General features: G+C 40.4%; 1 protein-coding gene across 7 annotated transcripts in view; it reads right to left on the bottom strand.

Moving 5' to 3' along the window:
- The window catches only part of L3MBTL3 (L3MBTL histone methyl-lysine binding protein 3), a 152,000-nt gene that overhangs the window by 125,398 nt on the left and 9,479 nt on the right, over window positions 1–17,123 (bottom strand). For 4 of the 7 annotated variants that reach the window (XM_073337277.2, XM_073337276.2, XM_073337281.2 and 1 more), the window contains exon 2: window positions 16,267–16,378. In XM_073337277.2, coding sequence (XP_073193378.1) covers window positions 16,267–16,368 — 102 coding nt within the window. In that variant the 5' untranslated portion in view covers window positions 16,369–16,378. Of the gene's footprint in view, window positions 1–13,914; window positions 14,024–16,266; window positions 16,379–17,123 lie in introns of those variants that run through there. The other 3 variants (XM_073337285.2, XM_073337286.2, XM_078852188.1) reach the window with 2 other exon arrangements.

Genomic DNA, 17,123 nt, shown 5'->3' with positions numbered 1-17,123 from the left:
TAAAAACAAATTCTATTATGTACAGGTTTGAATCCTGAACCTCTGGTAATGGAGCACAGCTTGAGCTAAAGGACTAACTACATTAGCTGGCAGGAAAAGATTGTTATCCTGAGTGGGGAGAGAACAGGCCACATGCTGGGGCTGAAGGATGGCTGAGGGGAGACCATTCTGGCTTTCTCTCTCTCCCCTCTCCCTGAGGAAGTACAGGAAGCTCCTTTTCCATGTACTGCCCGCATGTTGTGGGGATAGACCACCAGGGCCCTGTGCAGAGTCGAGGGACGGAAGTTTTCAGCTGGGAAGGAGCCTGACCCAGCTCGCTCTTTCCCTCATTCCAAAGAGACTATCTGCTGTCAAGATTCCAAGCGCAGCGTGTGCTGCTCCTGCAGCAGCAGCATGATCCCTGCCTTAGTAACTGACCACAAAAGTTCTAATCTATCATGGCATACTTTTAACATTTTGCAGACAATGCATGGGACAAAAGAGAAATTGTGATTTTCTAAATTTTATCTCTCTGTAAAACTTGTGTCTAATTTCATGGGACCAAAAAAAAAAAAAAAAAAGTGGGGTGGGGAGGCACTTCTCTGGCCTGTAAGCCTAACTTCAATACCAGACAAATTAGTTGCAACTATAGTAAATAACAGAATTATCAGACACATAGATACACAATATGTTCGGGAAGACTGAACATGGCTTCTGTAAAGGGAAGTCATGCCTCACCAATCTATTAGAAATCTTGGAGGGTGTCAACAAGAACGTGGACATGGTTGATCCAGTCAATACTGTGTACTTGGACTTTCAAAAAAACCTTTGATGATGTCCCTCACCAAACGCTTGAAAGAAAACTAAGCAGTCATGGGATAAGAAGGAAGGTCCTCTCATGGATCAGTAACTGGTTAAAAGACTGGAAACAAAGAATAGAAATAGTTAGTTAGTTTTCACAACAGAGAAAGGTAAATAGCAGTGTCCCCCAAGGATCTATAGTGGGACCTATGCTATTCAACATATTCATAAATTATCTGAAAAAGGGAGTGAACAGTGAGGTGGCAAAATTACTCACAAAAGTCAAGTCCAAAGCTGACTGCGGACAGTTACAAAGGGATCTCTCACTAAACTGTGTGACTGAGCAAGAAAATGGCAGATGAAATACAATGCTGATAAGAGCAAAGTAATGCACAATGGAAAAAATAATCTCAATTTTACATACAAAATGATGGGGTCTACATTAGCTGTTACCACTTAAGAAAGAAATTGTGGCTAGCTCTCTGAAAACTTCCACTCAATGTAAGGCAGCAGTCAAAAAAGGTAACAGAATATTAGGCACCATTAGGAAAGGGATAGATAATAAGGCAGTAAATATTATAATGCCATTATATAAATCCATGATATGCCAGCACCTTGCATACTGCATGCAATTCTGGTTGCGGCATCTAAAAAAAAATACATATATTAGAATTGGAAAAGGTAAAAAAAAAGGCAACAAAAATTATTAGGGGTCAGATCAGCCTCCATATGAGGAGAGATTAAAAAATCGGACTGTTAAACTTCAAGAAGAGACGATGGGGGTCACATGGTACCCAGGAGGAAAATAACTGCCAAGTCTGGAATCTCCTCATTCCCCACGTATCAAATTCGCCTCTAATAATAACTTTCCTAGCAAACTGGCAATAAGGTTCTGTCATAGAAATTTAAATTAATCCCCTGGATAAACTTCAAACTGCTGAATATAGATTCCAATGAAAAAATGAGAGGCAACAAGAGCCCTAAGCCTGAATCACCTAAGCAGATGAAAGGGGAGACCCGAAGGCCACAGCAGAACCTAGCCCAGGATACTGCAGCACTGAAAGAAATATTCACAAGCCAACTGGACTCAATCTCAAATGATATTGGTGACCTCTCTATATGATGTGAAATCCCAAATGGCTCACTTAGAAAATGAGCTAAAAAAGACTGCCATTGAAGCTAATGCATTTAAAGCAACTGTCTCTTTAAAATTAAAACCAAACTGGAAGAAAAACAGGATGACTACAAAAAAAGACTTTGAAGGAACCTTCATCTATTGGCATTGCTTAGGGTCTAAAAGAGAAGGATATTATCAGTTTTCTTCAGAACCTAGTCCCCAACATATTTAAATTGGACCCTCAACTGCCCCATTAGATATTGAAAGGGCCTACTGAATGCCTGGTACTAAAAGACAGGAGTCTGTTTCAATGAAAACCTTTGAAAGAATAGCAGACAGCTGATAACAAAATGTTTTGTAAAAATCTACTGGAAAGTCATCCATCCAAGGGGCATTGCTGGAATTCATATTTTTAATAGCCTGTTCGATCTCATACGTTGAGAAAGTTTTGTCCATAAATAACACTTGTTCAGAAGATAGGGTATTAAAAGGCGGGCCTTCAGTGAAATGATCAAATTTATTAGTCAGATTGGATATCTGATTTATATAAAGCTTGACAGAATTGCCTAAATATTATTTATATCTATTGGTTCAAGGATGGGACTCCCATCTTCTTGTAATAAGTAAGATATATTATTGTTGGCTAGTTCCATTTTAAGTCTTCTGGAAAGTAGTTTACCTACTTTATCTCCCCATTCATAATCTCTTTGTTTAACCCTACTGGGTATTAATTCAACTTGGCCGAGTAAGCATTCATTATATTTATATTTGGCGTTGATTAGATTTGACCTACGAGGTTTTTGTTATTTGGGTCAGTCTTGTGCACTCTCTCCAACTCATCTATTTTCTTGGCCAGAGTCTAGTAACTTGAGTCTCTCTCTCTCTCCCCTTTTGGAAGGCATACTTTATGCACTGACCCCTTATAGTAGCTTTCAGAGCATCCCAAAAGATGGCATCTGAGGTATGTGAGTGATCATTTCCTTGTATGAAATTAGAGTTGACTGACATGCAATGAAATTTTGCATTGTTTAGTAGCTTTCACCTAGAACAGTGGTTCTCAGCCTGTTTCTTTCTGAGCACCCCCCACAACATGCTATAAAAACTCCACAGTCTACCTGTGCCACAACAACTGATTTTCTGCATATAAAATCCACGGCTGGCATTATGAGGTAGGGGCTTCAGCTTTCTGCCCTGGGCCCCTGCGAGTCTAATGCTGGCCCTGCGTGGCAGAGCCCCTGAAACCTCCTCACCGCCTCCCAAGGCCCCTGTTGAGAACCACTGACCTAGAAGACGTTAATAAGGTGTAATCAGTGTCTATAGTAAGTAGAATTGGAGCATGATCTGAAATTAATATAGTATCAATAGTTGCTTCTAGGCATGCTGGAATCAGTTCTAAACACACAAGAAAAAAGTCAATTCTGGCGAAAAATGAATGTACCGTAGAGAAATATTTACACTCATGGTCCTTGGGGTGTCTCAGACTCCATATATCTTTTAAAACAATTCATTCATTAATAAGGAGGGTTGGCCTGTTGTGCTCTGAGAGCTGAGTCTCATGTAATTGGATTTGTACAGATGTCTATCTAGTGTAGTATTGCAATCGTTTCCCTGTTCGTGTAGGTAAGCAGCCACTACCAGGAAGGCTTTGGAGAATACTTGGAGGGACTGTAGACAGTCCAAAGGCTAGTACTCTGTATTGGTAATGATCAGTCCCCATGATGAATCTGAAGAACCGTCTGTGAGCAGGGTGTAGGATGTGAAAATAGACGTCTTGGAGGTCAAGGACTAAGAACCAGTCCCTCTGTTCCAGTGCTGGGATAATGGTTGATAGCGTAACCGTCTTGTAGCGTTGTAGTTTGATGAACTTGTTGAAGTTTTATTGGTCTCGGATTGGTCTCCACCTGCCAGATTTCTTTTGGGTCAGAAAATAATGGGAATAAAAACCCTTCCATCTGTGTTGGGATGGGACTGATTCTCTGGCTCCCAGCTGCAGAAGGTGCTTTATTTATTCTCATAGAAGGTTTTCATGAGAAGGGTCCCTGAAGAGGGAGAGGGAGGAAGTTGGGTGAATGGGATCAATAGGAATGGGATGAAATATCCTTTGTTCATGATTTCTAGGACCTATTTCTCCAAAGTGATATGCCGCCAGGATGGACAGAAAGGGGCTGAGCAGTCGTCAAACTGGTGGGTTGATGAAGATGGTTGCAGTGACCGGAACAGGGGCAGACTTCTCAGGGCCTTGAACAAACCTTCAAAATTGTTTGGATGTGGGTGTGTGAAAGGTAGCCCCTTGAGGCATCAATTGTCTGAGCTTCATATGGAGCCTGTGTTGTCTTCATTGTGGGTCGTATTGTCAATGAGGAGTGAAAGGTGGAGGTAGGGACCTTGGGACAGGTTGGTATTTTCCCAGACATCTCTTTGGTGCTGGCGTATATACGCTGAGAGAGCAGAGAGTTGTTGAGAGTCCTTTAGGGAATGTAGGGAGAGTTGGTTTAATCTCCTCCAGATCTTTTTCCTGTTCTTCTACTGGTAGTGAATCAGCCTCTGGTGGTCAGGAGACAGAAGAGGATGGTGAGCGCAGATGTCTCCAGCTCTGTTCTTTGGAAGACTTTGGAAAATGTGCTCTGTATATAGCCCAGTATGGCCCGATGAAGGGATTGGTGCGTGGGGTTGCATCCATGGGGATCCATACCAGGGCCCTGATTCGGTCCCAGTTTCCAAGCAGCGAGGACATGCAGAGAATGCTTTTTGGGTACATCCCAAATATAAGGATGGGACGGAGTATTCCTCATCCTCTTCCTCACTGGGGAAGGGTGAGTAGTGCTGGAGAAGAGACGTGAGATGGAGAGCTCGTGTCGGAGTAGCAGCAACTCAGGCATGTCAGATACCATCAGATCTTTTGGGTAACTGAACTCCTGTGGAGGAGAGAGAAACTTCATTGCCACTGGCAGTTGAGTCGGTGCTGGGGTGAGGGGGACTGCATTCCCTGGAACAGCCAGCAGATCGAATAGGTTTACTCAGCGCCGAAGGCTAATCCAGTCCTGAGGGTCTCCTCGGTGCCAGTGTTCACATCAGTGCCGATGGCTTGCTTAGTGCTGCGAATTTGCTCGGTGCCGCTACAGATGTCCTACCAATAGAGATGTCAGTGTCGAAGCGCCTGAACTTGATTTGGCTGGGGCAGTCGGTACAGTTTTTGAATGTCCCGCACTGTGCTCCTCTGTGTCAAGAGACAGTGCAATCGCCTTTGGGCCTGCCCATTTAGGGTCCTTAGACCTCTCCTTAGCTCCGGTACCAAAGGTACTCAGACGATCACAGAAGCTATGTCTCACCCCTGAAAATGTTGAGGGTATTGAATTCACAGTGGATGGTGTTCTGCCAGACAGTTCCTTCGAGGGCAAGGTGGTGGCCCGTTTCTTCCCGTCTGCATGGGAAACAGGATTTTTTCTTGGAAGGATGCAGCGAGTGAGGGTCAGTTGATGATCTAGCTAAGCATGAGCACCGCGTGGGCAAAGTATCTGGACTGGGGTCCGAGGCTGGCCTCGAGGACCTCTCTGGGTTGGAAGGGCAGGAAGCGGAAAAATGTATTCTAAGCTAAGAACTAACGGGGAGGGAAGTACGAGGAATTTTTTTTTTTTTTTTTTTTTTTAAGGGGAAGAGGACATTTAAAGGAAAGGAGTAACTATTCAGGTAAACAGGTCAGGGTACTATCTTAGGGCTCAGAGGATAGAAGGGGTCTGCTCCGGATTCTGTCCCAGACCAAAGATGGTTAAGAAGGAACCAAGGGCAGTTGGACCACTCAGCCTATAGATGCCACTCATGGCACAAGACAAGGAGGAGCACATGTGTAGTCCAATGGGCACTGCTACCAAAGATCACCGATCCTAGTTGCAAGGGGTGCTACCGCACCTATAGTGGAGCACTTGTATGGATGTTACTCAAAGAAGAATTTATAGGTGACTTAATCCTTAGCAATACCCTCTCAATCTCAGTCAAAGAAAAATGGGGGAAAAAAAACTTACCCTTAGTATCTCAATAGAAACCTGGGAGGATATCTGGCTTACTGTGAAAGATACTTCAAGTTCTTCATCCTTGCAATTCTTCCAGAACAAGATATTAAACAGGTACTACTGGACTTTAGAACATTTGCTTAAGGCTACATTGGCAACACACAGCAAATGCTAGAGATGCAAATAGCCACACGCCAACGTTCTGCACATCCTCTATATCTATCAAAAACGTATGTGTTCTGGAACACCTTATTCTGGGCTGTCTCGAAAACTTAAGTGTTGCTATCTTTCCTTCTCCAAACTTATGTGTTTTATGGGTGCCAGATAAATCGGTATTACCAGTTAACATTAAGAAATAGATTGCAGTACTATTTTAGCAGCCAAAAGAGTTACTTTGAGAAAACAGAAATCTGCAATTCGTCCCTCATACACAGACTGGCTTAGTGAGCTCTCTACAATTGCATTAATGGAAAAAATGACCACTTGGAGAAAATACAAGTAGGGCCCTACCAAACTCATGGTCCATTTTGGTCAATTTCACAGTCATAGGATTTTAAACATTGTAAATTTAATGGATTTCAACTATTTTAATCTGAAATTTCATGGTATTGTAATTGTAGGGGTCCTGACAGGAGCTGGGGGGGGGGGTCGCAAGGTTATTGTAGGGAGGGTTTGCGGTACTGCTACCCATACATCTGTGCTGCTGCTGGCAGTGGTGCTGCTTTCAGAGTTGGGCAGCTGGAGAGGGATAGCTGCTGGCTGGGAGCCCAGCTCTGAAGGCAGAACCACCAGCAGCAGCAGCACAGAAGTAAGGATGGCATGGTCTGGTATTGCCACTCTTACTTCTGCACTGCTGCTCGGGGGCACTGCCTTCAGACCTGGGTGCTAGGCCAACAGCCACCACTCTCTGGCCACCCAGATCTGAAGGCAGCGCAGAAGTGAAGGTGGCAATACCGTACCCCCCCTGCAGCTCCCTTTTGGGTCAGGACCCCCAATTTGAGAAACACTGCTCCCCCCCAAAGAAATCTGTATAGTAGAGGGTAAAAGCACACAAAAGACCCAATTTCATGGGGGGAGACCAGATTTCACGGTCTGTGACGCGTTTTTCATGGTTGTGAATTTGGTAGGGCCCTAAATATGAGGATGTCAAATCACACATGAAACTATTACATACTTTTGCAATTTAGTACATATTAATGCCCAATACACATAGATAAATGAGTGAGAATATAACCTATTTAGTCACCAATAACTGATGCCCTGTATGACCTCTATGGGTTCAGGATTCGTTTGTATTTTTTCCCTAGGTTTTGCAAATAATGAACATTGAATTTGTTATTTCCATTTCATGCATGTATTTATATGTTTTGTTTCATTATGTGTTTGTACTTTACATAAAAACTATAAAATAAAGTTTCCAAAAAAAGAAAAGAGATGACTAAGAGGGCATATGACAGAGGTCTAAGAAATCATGAATAGTATAGAGAAACTGAAGAGGGAAGTATTATTTACCCTTCATATAACACAAGAATTAGGGGTCTCACAATGAAATTAATAGGCAACAGGTTTAAAAACAAACAAAAGGAAGTATTTCTTCACACAACAGTCAACCTGTGGAACTCACTGCCCTGGGATGCTGTAAAGGCTAAAAGTACAAGTAGGTTAAAAAAAGAATAAGATAAATTCATGAAGGTCATTCATCAATGGCTAATAGGGATGCAACCCCCTGCTCCTGATGTCGCTAAACCTCCAACTGCAGAAACCTGGGACTGGATGACAGGGGATGGATCACTCCACACTTGCCCTGTTCTGTTCATTCCTTCTGACACATCTGGCATTGGCCACTGTCAGAAGACAGGATACTGACTAGATGGACCATTGGTCTGACCCATTATGTTCTCATGTACTTCAGTATTCAAGGAGAACAGTTTTAATGATCATAAGCTCCACTTTGGCGGCACACACCCTACAGTCAGAGTTACCTCCTTTAAAACTTAGCTGGGAGTATCCCACATCACTCTAATTAACTGACCACACTCTAGTGTTTATGTCCTGTATAATTTTTCATTTGTTCTAATGGACTAACCCTTATATATTTTCAGGGTGATTTTTTTTTTTTTAAGTAAATACCACATTTATTTGTTCCTTTTTGTTTGGTTTAATTGCCATTTGTTAGCTGGACATAGTGACCTCAAGTAGTATCCCTGCAATATACCACAGTTCACTTTGGAAACACAACAGTTAAATAAAGAAACTTAAAGCACTCCATAAATCTTCAGTAACTCCAGCAGGAAGCAATTTTAAATTATTACAGCTTTTCCAATTGATAAAAGCACTTAAATCTTGAAGTGATGGTGTTTCTGTGTGCATTTAGCAAACGGTGATTTTTTTAAAAAAAGGTATTTATACATGCTCTTCACTTCAGAAGTTATCAGCTCTTCAACCCTGCCTAGCGCAGAGCAATTGGAAAGCATTGAAGCGTTTCAGATCTGCACATGCTACTTAGTCTACTGAAGAGAAGAGTTATAAACTTCAGCATTACACGCCGTGCGTCTAAAATACCAGAGTTCCAGTGTGTTTACTTCATTAAAACTATCTGTACTAAAATACAGTAGAAGGATCTTCGCTATATTACTCTCAAATCTTCCTTTTCAAATGTCAAACTACTTAACTACAATTTATAGTTTTCTCTGTTCTCTGAATAATCCTAATTATCTACATTTCTCGCATTTATACCTTTTATAATAATTATTTTTTGGCATTCATTTAGCACATTGCATGTTCAAAGCATTGTATAGATTTTAACTAACATTATATTTTGTGAGCTATGTGTATCAAAATATATTTCTGTATCATGTTCTGTCCAAAGATCTCAAAGTAGTTAACAAACAATAATTAAGCTTCACAACATCTCTATGATGTTGTATTCTCACCATTTCATAAATGTAGAAACTGAGGCATGGATAAAAAGTCTGCTGCAGAGCTGGGAATAGAAGTCATAGCACCCAACTCCCATCCCTATATTTGAGTCAGAAGACCATGCTTCAGTTACTCAGGACAAAATGGTATCTCTTTCTGTGCTTTCAAAAATCTCTATTTCACAGTGAACAACAAGAGAATGTCTGTAATGAGTGCGGGACAAATACTGAGAAAAGTTATTTACAAACATTTCAGGAATTCTAATCACATTTCAATTTGACCACACTCAAGACTTTTTGAACATTTATATAAGCACTTTTTGTTCACTTGTATTCATGTAAATGCAATGGTTCGTGTAAAAATATGCTTGCTCCTGCAAGAACACGTATTTGTGCTAGAAGTGTGTGCCCTAACATCTTTTACTGGTGGGACTGGGTATGAATATAGTAGAGAAAGAGCAAGGACAGAAAATGATTTATTTTAAAAACAGACAAATGCATCATCCGATCAGAGAACTCAAATACCGTATGACCTAGATGACCAAAAACAAAGCTCAAAGAGATACTGAATATTCAAAACAATACTCACAGTTTACGAACATTACACAAGAATATTTGAACAATTGTGAATAACCAACAAATCTGAAAGAGGCATGACATGCTCACAGACAATTTCCAAACAGATAAAAGGGTTAATTCAAACAACAAATTGTTTGCTGTGAATAGTTCTACTGTTATTTATTACTATTTTTTGTGGTAACCCCTAGCAGCCCCAATCTATGACTAATCTGTAAGGAATGTGAGCTCTAGTTTTGTGTTTTTTTCAACAAGAAATTTTCACAGGATTTTGCCATTATATTTCAATGTAAATATCTAGTGTTTTTAAACCCTTGCGGAATTAATCTGTTTTTCATTTATGAAGAATCATATTTCTGGTTTATCACTTTTACCACTTCACCCCCTTCTCTGAATCCCTCCACTGGGCTCCCTCTTTCCCACTGCGCAAGCCCAGACTACTTGTCTCCACTTTTAAGGTTGTACACTGACTATCCCCACTCTATGAACCTTTATGTTCTAGTCAGCTGGTGAGCCCTACCTTTGCTCTGCCAACATTATCAGTCCATCTGTCAACTTTTCCAGCGTATACTTTTATGCTTTCTGCCATGCAACCTATTATGTATGGGAGGAGCTCCCTCTTAAAAAAAAAAAAATCAAAAAACCAGAGTCCCTACAATATCTTCTTTCTTAAAAAACACCTGTGCTGTGATTCCTTTAAAACACAAAAGAACAGTTAGGCAGTTGGTAGGCTATGATCACTGCTAATATAGTGAACATATTGTAATCTTGTGCTCCCCTGCCCGTTTGCCATATCCACCTGTTCCCTTTCATTGTATAGTTAGATTGCAAGTTCTTTAGGGCAGGCACCATCTATTTATTGTATTCGTAGATTCCAAGGTCAGAAGGGACAACTGTAATCATCTAGTTTGACTTCTTGTATGACACAGGCCACACAACTTCCCAAAAATAATTACTGTTTGAAGTGGAGAAGGTTTTTTAAAAAAATCCCAATCTTGATTTAAAACTCAGAAAATGCAGAAATTAATCCATCCAAGATGAGCAACACAGGATTAAAGAAACTATAAGTTTCAGAAGGTGAATAGCTTTTATTTTTTCCTTTTACATTTTTTCCCCCATAGGAATAACAGAGACTTGGTGGGATAACTCACATGACTGGAGTACTGTCATGGATGGTTATAAACTGTTCAGGAAGGACAGGCAGGGCAGAAAAGGTGGGGGAGTAGCACTGTATGTAAGGGAGCAGTATGACTGCTCAGAGCTCCGGTACGAAACTGCAGAAAAACCTGAGTGTCTCTGGATTAAGTTTAGAAGTGTGTGCAACAAGAGTGATGTAGTGGTGGGAGTCTGCTATAGACCACCGGACCAGGGGGATGAGGTAGATGAGGCTTTCTTCCGGCAGCTCACGGAAGCTACTAGATCGCATGCCCTGATTCTCATGGGTGACTTTAATTTTCCTGATATCTGCTGGGAGAGCAATACAGCGGTGCATAGACAATCCAGGAAGTTTTTGGAAAGCGTAGGGGACAATTTCCTGGCGCAAGTGCTAGAGGAGCCAACTAGGGGGGGCGCTTTTCTTGACCTGCTGCTCACAAACCGGGTAGAATTAGTGGGGGAAGCAAAAGTGGATGGGAATCTGGGAGGCAGTGACCATGAGTTGGTTGAGTTCAGGATCCTGACGCAGGGAAGAAAGGTAAGCAGCAGGATACGGACCCTGGACTTCAGGAAAGCAGACTTCGACTCCCTCAGGGAACGGATGGCCAGGATACCCTGGGGGACTAACATGAAGGGGAAAGGAGTCCAGGAGAGCTGGCTGTATTTCAAGGAATCCCTGTTGAGGTTACAGGGACAAACCATCCCGATGAGTCGAAAGAATAGTAAATATGGCAGGCGACCAGCTTGGCTTAATGGTGAAATCCTAGCGGATCTTAAACATAAAAAAGAAGCTTACAAGAAGTGGAAGGTTGGACATATGACCAGGGAAGAGTATAAAAATATTGCTCGGGCATGTAGGAATGTTATCAGGAGGGCCAAATCGCACCTGGAGCTGCAGCTAGCCAGAGATGTCAAGAGTAACAAGAAGGGTTTCTTCAGGTATGTTGGCAACAAGAAGAAAGCCAAGGAATGTGTGGGCCCCTTACTGAATGAGGGAGGCAACCTAGTGAGAGAGGATGTGGAAAAAGCTAATGTACTCAATGCTTTTTTTGCCTCTGTTTTCACTAACAAGGTCAGCTCCCAGACTGCTGCGCTGGGCATCACAAAATGGGGAAGAGATGGCCAGCCCTCTGTGGAGATAGAGGTGGTTAGGGACTATTTAGAAAAGCTGGACGTGCACAAGTCCATGGGGCCGGACGAGTTGCATCCGAGAGTGCTGAAGGAATTGGCGGCTGTGATTGCAGAGCCATTGGCCATTATCTTTGAAAACTCATGGCGAACGGGGGAAGTCCCGGATGACTGGAAAAAGGCTAATGTAGTGCCAATCTTTAAAAAAGGGAAGAAGGAGGATCCTGGGAACTACAGGCCAGTCAGCCTCACTTCAGTCCCTGGAAAAATCATGGAGCAGGTCCTCAAAGAATCAATCCTGAAGCACTTGCATGAGAGGAAAGTGATCAGGAACAGCCAGCATGGATTCACCAAGGGAAGGTCATGCCTGACTAATCTAATTGCCTTTTATGATGAGATTACTGGTTCTGTGGATGAAGGGAAAGCAGTGGATGTATTGTTTCTTGACTTTAGCAAAGTTTTTGACACGGTCTCCCACAGTATTCTTGTCAGGAAGTTAAGGAAGTATGGGCTGGATGAATGCACTACAAGGTGGGTAGAAAGCTGGCTAGATTGTCGGGCTCAACAGGTAGTGATCAATGGCTCCATATCTAGTTGGCAGCCGGTATCAAGTGGAGTACCCCAAGGGTCGGTCCTGGGGCCAGTTTTGTTCAATATCTTCATAAATGATCTGGAGGATGGTGTGGATTGCACTCTCGGCAAATTTGCGGATGATACTAAACTGGGAGGAGTGGTAGATACGCTGGAGCGGAGGGACAGAATACAGAAAGACCTAGACAAATTGGAGGATTGGGCCAAAAGAAATCTGATGAGGTTCAATAAGGATAAGTGCAGGGTCCTGCACTTAGGACGGAAGAACCCAATGCACAGCTACAGACTAGGGACCGAATGGCTAGGCAGCAGTTCTGCGGAAAAGGACCTAGGGGTGACAGTGGACGAGAAGCTGGATATGAGTCAGCAGTGTGCCCTTGTTGCCAAGAAGGCCAATGGCATTTTGGGATGTATAAGTAGGGGCATAGCGAGCAGATCGAGGGACGTGATCGTTCCCCTCTATTCGACATTGGTGAGGCCTCATCTGGAGTACTGTGTCCAGTTTTGGGCCCCACACTTCAAGAAGGATGTAGATAAATTGGAGAGAGTCCAGTGAAGGGCAACAAAAATGATTAGGGGACTGGAACACATGAGTTATGAGGAGAGGCTGAGGGACCTGGGATTGTTTAGCCTGCAGAAGAGAAGAATGAGGGGGGATTTGATAACTGCTTTCAACTACCTGAAAGGGGGTTCCAAAGAGGATGGCTCTAGACTGTTCTCAATGGTAGCAGATGACAGAATGAGGAGTAATGGTCTCAAGTTGCAGTGGGGGAGGTTTAGACTGGATATTAGGAAAAACTTTTTCACTAAGAGGGTGGTGAAACACTGGAATGCGTTACCTAGGGAGGTGGTAGAATCTCCTTCCTTAGAGGTTTTTAAGGTCAGGCTTGACAAAGCCCTGGCTGGGATGATTTAACTGGGAATTGGTCCTGCTTTGAGCAGGGGGTTGGACTAGATGACCTTCTGGGGTCCCTTCCAACCCTGATATTCTATGATTCTAACTGCAATAGTGGATAAGACCAATGGCCTTGTAGTAACCTGGCCAGCAAAAGAGGCATCAGTGTAAGGAACAAGACTTTGCAACAAGCAGCTATGGAATACCCAGCTTATCAGGAAAGTTTCTTCCTAACCATCACTACTTAGAGGCTGGTTTATGCCCTAAAGCATAAATGTTTATATTCCATCCAAAACTTGTTTTTAAATCCTTACTCTAATTCTAGATGTACTTGTTATCCACATAAACATCCAATCTGTTTGTGAAGTCTTCTAAACTCTTGGCCTCCATGAGATCATGTGACAATGCATTCCTCCAAGCTAATAGTGCACTCTGCGAAAATGTATTTTCTTTCATCAGTTTTACATTTTCTGCCTTTCATTTCAGTTTCATTTAACATTCCTTTGTTCTTATATTATGAGAATGGATTAATAGATTTACCTAATCTATCTTCTCTATTCCATTCAGTATTTTGTATACCTTTATTGTGTTCCCTCTTACTTGTCTCTTCTCTAAAGCCCAGATTCAGGAAAGCATATAAGCCATGCTTAAATCCAATTAAAGTCTAGGGAACTTAAGCATATGTTTAAATTTAAAGTTCATGCTTTCTTGAATAAGGATATACTTAAGCATATACTTAGTGCATACCTGACTTGGAACCTCAGGTATCAGACCCAATCTTTTCAATCACTCTTCACATGGAAGTTTTTCTATGCCTCTAATAATGTTGTTGCCCATTTTTGAGCCACTTCTGTTTCTGCCACAGTGGATAAAAAATCAATTATTTATTTTAAAACAATTAAAGCAGATTATTTTATTGAAATAGGATTTTTTAATTTAAATTCAATTAAATAACCTTATTTAAAATTAAATCTGAAATTAACAACCTATGTTAAGCCCTTTACTTACTACAATGTATTTAAATAATTTAAATTAAATACAAAAATAATATTAAGCAGTACATGTTTGCTGTCAAGTTTTAAAGAAAATCAAACCACCGACCACATGGAAATCACTGACTAAGCACCTGGAACTTAAGTTTGTTGAAGTGCTGAACCAGTTTTTGACAGCAAGACCCTTCTCTGCTGGTGCAGAGAGAATATTTTCTTCATTTCAGTTAATTTAACTAGTTCAGTTAAATGACTAGTTCATTCAAACTTAATACACCAGTTGGAAGTTAAAAAAACAAAACAAAACAAAAAAACACAGGAAGGCTTGTTTTCCTCTTCCAATCTACGAATAAAAACTAGGTGAAAGAGGGTAAATTCTACTAGTTCTAAAAACTTGAAGGACATGATAATCAGAAACAATCAGTTCAATTTACTAATTACAGGCAATACCTTCTTTGTTTAATAAATTAGTTAGTTTTAAATGCAAAACATGTTTTAATAAACTTTTTGATAAAAAATGTCTTCGGTATCTAGCATATTTAAGGTAGTTCTATTTAATAATTTTTAAAAGCTGTTTTTGTGCACTATTAAATTTGAATTTCCAATAAAAAATAAATGAATAATCTAGTAAACAGGAAATGCATCATTCACCATTTTCTAACATAAAAATATAAAAATTAAGAATCTGATTAAATATAAGGTAAACTATATAACTGCTTAAAAACGTGTACAGATGTAGTGCATCCTCCTGGTTAGCAGAAAGAAGCATCAAATTTAGTGTAAAGGCTATATTTAGTTGCCAATCGACATACTTTAATAGTTACCATCCAATGAAATCAACCTCTCTCTAGGAAAATAACTAAAAAGTACAAATGTAAGACTCAATTATACTCTATGATTTAAATCAAGGCTTCCTGCTTGCTGATTTAAATCATTATTAAGATTGGTGATCTAACTCACTGTCAAAGCAATCCACCCTCGTTTCTGCTCTCTCTTGTGTGAAATAAGGTGACTAGAGCTAATCACAGTACTCCAGCTAAGGGTATACCACTGATTTATATAATGGCATTGCAATATGTTCTGTCCATCCTATACCTTAGGCATTCCAAAATATTATTTTAATGTAATGTAGTCAAAAAGACATTTATAATATATTTATCCTAAATCTGAAACCCATTTCCCACTTTCTAGGGCACTTCATTCCAACAACACAATCTTAAAGCACCAGTGGACATACAGTTCTTTAACCCAGAGCCATTTATACATGAATATCTGAGACCCTCTTTAAAAAATATACTATAAAAACACCTCACCAATGTCAGTCTGAGTGGAATTACGTAAAAAATTATATTTTCATTAATAAGAACTTTGTGAGAAAGGGTCTCCGATATAATAACCATATCTTTTGTTAAACAGCTGAAGGCCTTCTGCAAGCAGACTTGAAAGCCTAAAGAGAAAAACCAGAACTACTAGATATAAATGTATATTTGATTTTTTTTAAACTTTAGTATTTCAGAATATTTAAAATATTACTTATCATTACATCCTAGTAAACATGCAGTCATGATCTATACTTTGGAAGAGAGAAAACAAAAGTATTATTCAAATTTCTAAAATGTCCTAACAATCAGAAGCATTCATTTGATACCCCTACTGGGGTGAATTTCCCCATTTATGTGCATCTTTCGTACAACAGAATAGAGAAAGACATCGGCTACAACAACACTGCAAACAACAATAGATTTTGAATCGACAGTACCATTTTAAAGTTGATTGTTCAGCCTTAGATTTTGAGACTTACTGGCTTTTGGGCACTTGAACTCTGGCTTAGAGTTGTACTCCTGCTTATCCTGTGTATATGTGACAGGTGCCATTTTAACAGACACCAGGGATTAAACCAGGGACCTCTAGAGCTAAAAGCATGAGTTTCTACAGCTTCAGCTTAAATAGCCTTTAGCTGAGGTCTGTAACAGACACTCATCCTCTGTGAACCAGGCAGAAAGAGGAACACAACACCCACCTAGCAATGGGTGACACATATTCCCCCTCTTCCCTATGCATTTATACAGTTTTTATTACAGTCTTTTAAAAACACCTGATATTATCTTACCTTCAGGTCACTTCCTGGCAGAGTACCTATGCCATCCTTCCAGTCCATAACACTAAATACATCAAACTCTTGGCCACTTGCACTTGAGGCAGATTCATTCATGATGCATGCACTGGAAAAAATAAATGAGAAAACATTTTCAGATAAAACCTAACTCCAAGTTGATGTTTCATTCATGGACATTTCTTCAAGCTCACTTTACACAATGAATATCAAATTGTCCTTCCACTCACATCCAGAGCACACGTAACTTGCTTTATCAAGGTACAGAAAATATGAGCTAATGCCACAAAAGTAAGGTGCCTATCTTTTGGAATCCTTTAAAAAAAAAAAAAACATTGGGGATAGGCTGGATAGAAGATAAATCAGAAAATTCAAATTGCACACAGGCTTACATGAGAAAATCATGTTTTTATACATGGAGGAAGCAAGAAACAAATACAAGTATATATGTTAAGTACTGATTAAAAGAGCTAGCTTTTCTTTATAGCTGGTAATATGCTTAGGTGAGTTTCTTATCCAAGTCCAAATTAAACCTCGCTTCTAGAGTACAAAATAGTGTTTGCTGGCTGACGCAGAATAAAAGAAATCCTTCAAATATTCTTTACCCCAAGCATGAAGTTGCACATAATGTATATAATACTTTATGCAAACATCTTCTTAAATATATATTTATATACACACACACACACGGAGAGTTGTTGTTTTACTAGATCTCCTTTTGCTTCATTGAAGCAAACCCAGAAGAAAAATGAGCTGTTTACCCTTACAAATAATGGATTTCAATGGCATTTGCTGCTGTAGAAGTCTCTCCTAAATCAGTTACACAAGCAGTAATAGTTATACAGCACTTGTCA

This window comes from Lepidochelys kempii, chromosome 3 (genome assembly GCF_965140285.1).
Source record: "Lepidochelys kempii isolate rLepKem1 chromosome 3, rLepKem1.hap1, whole genome shotgun sequence".
In the NCBI taxonomy this organism is placed as follows: Eukaryota; Metazoa; Chordata; order Testudines; family Cheloniidae; genus Lepidochelys; species Lepidochelys kempii.
This window is presented reverse-complemented; position numbering and strand designations above follow the sequence as displayed.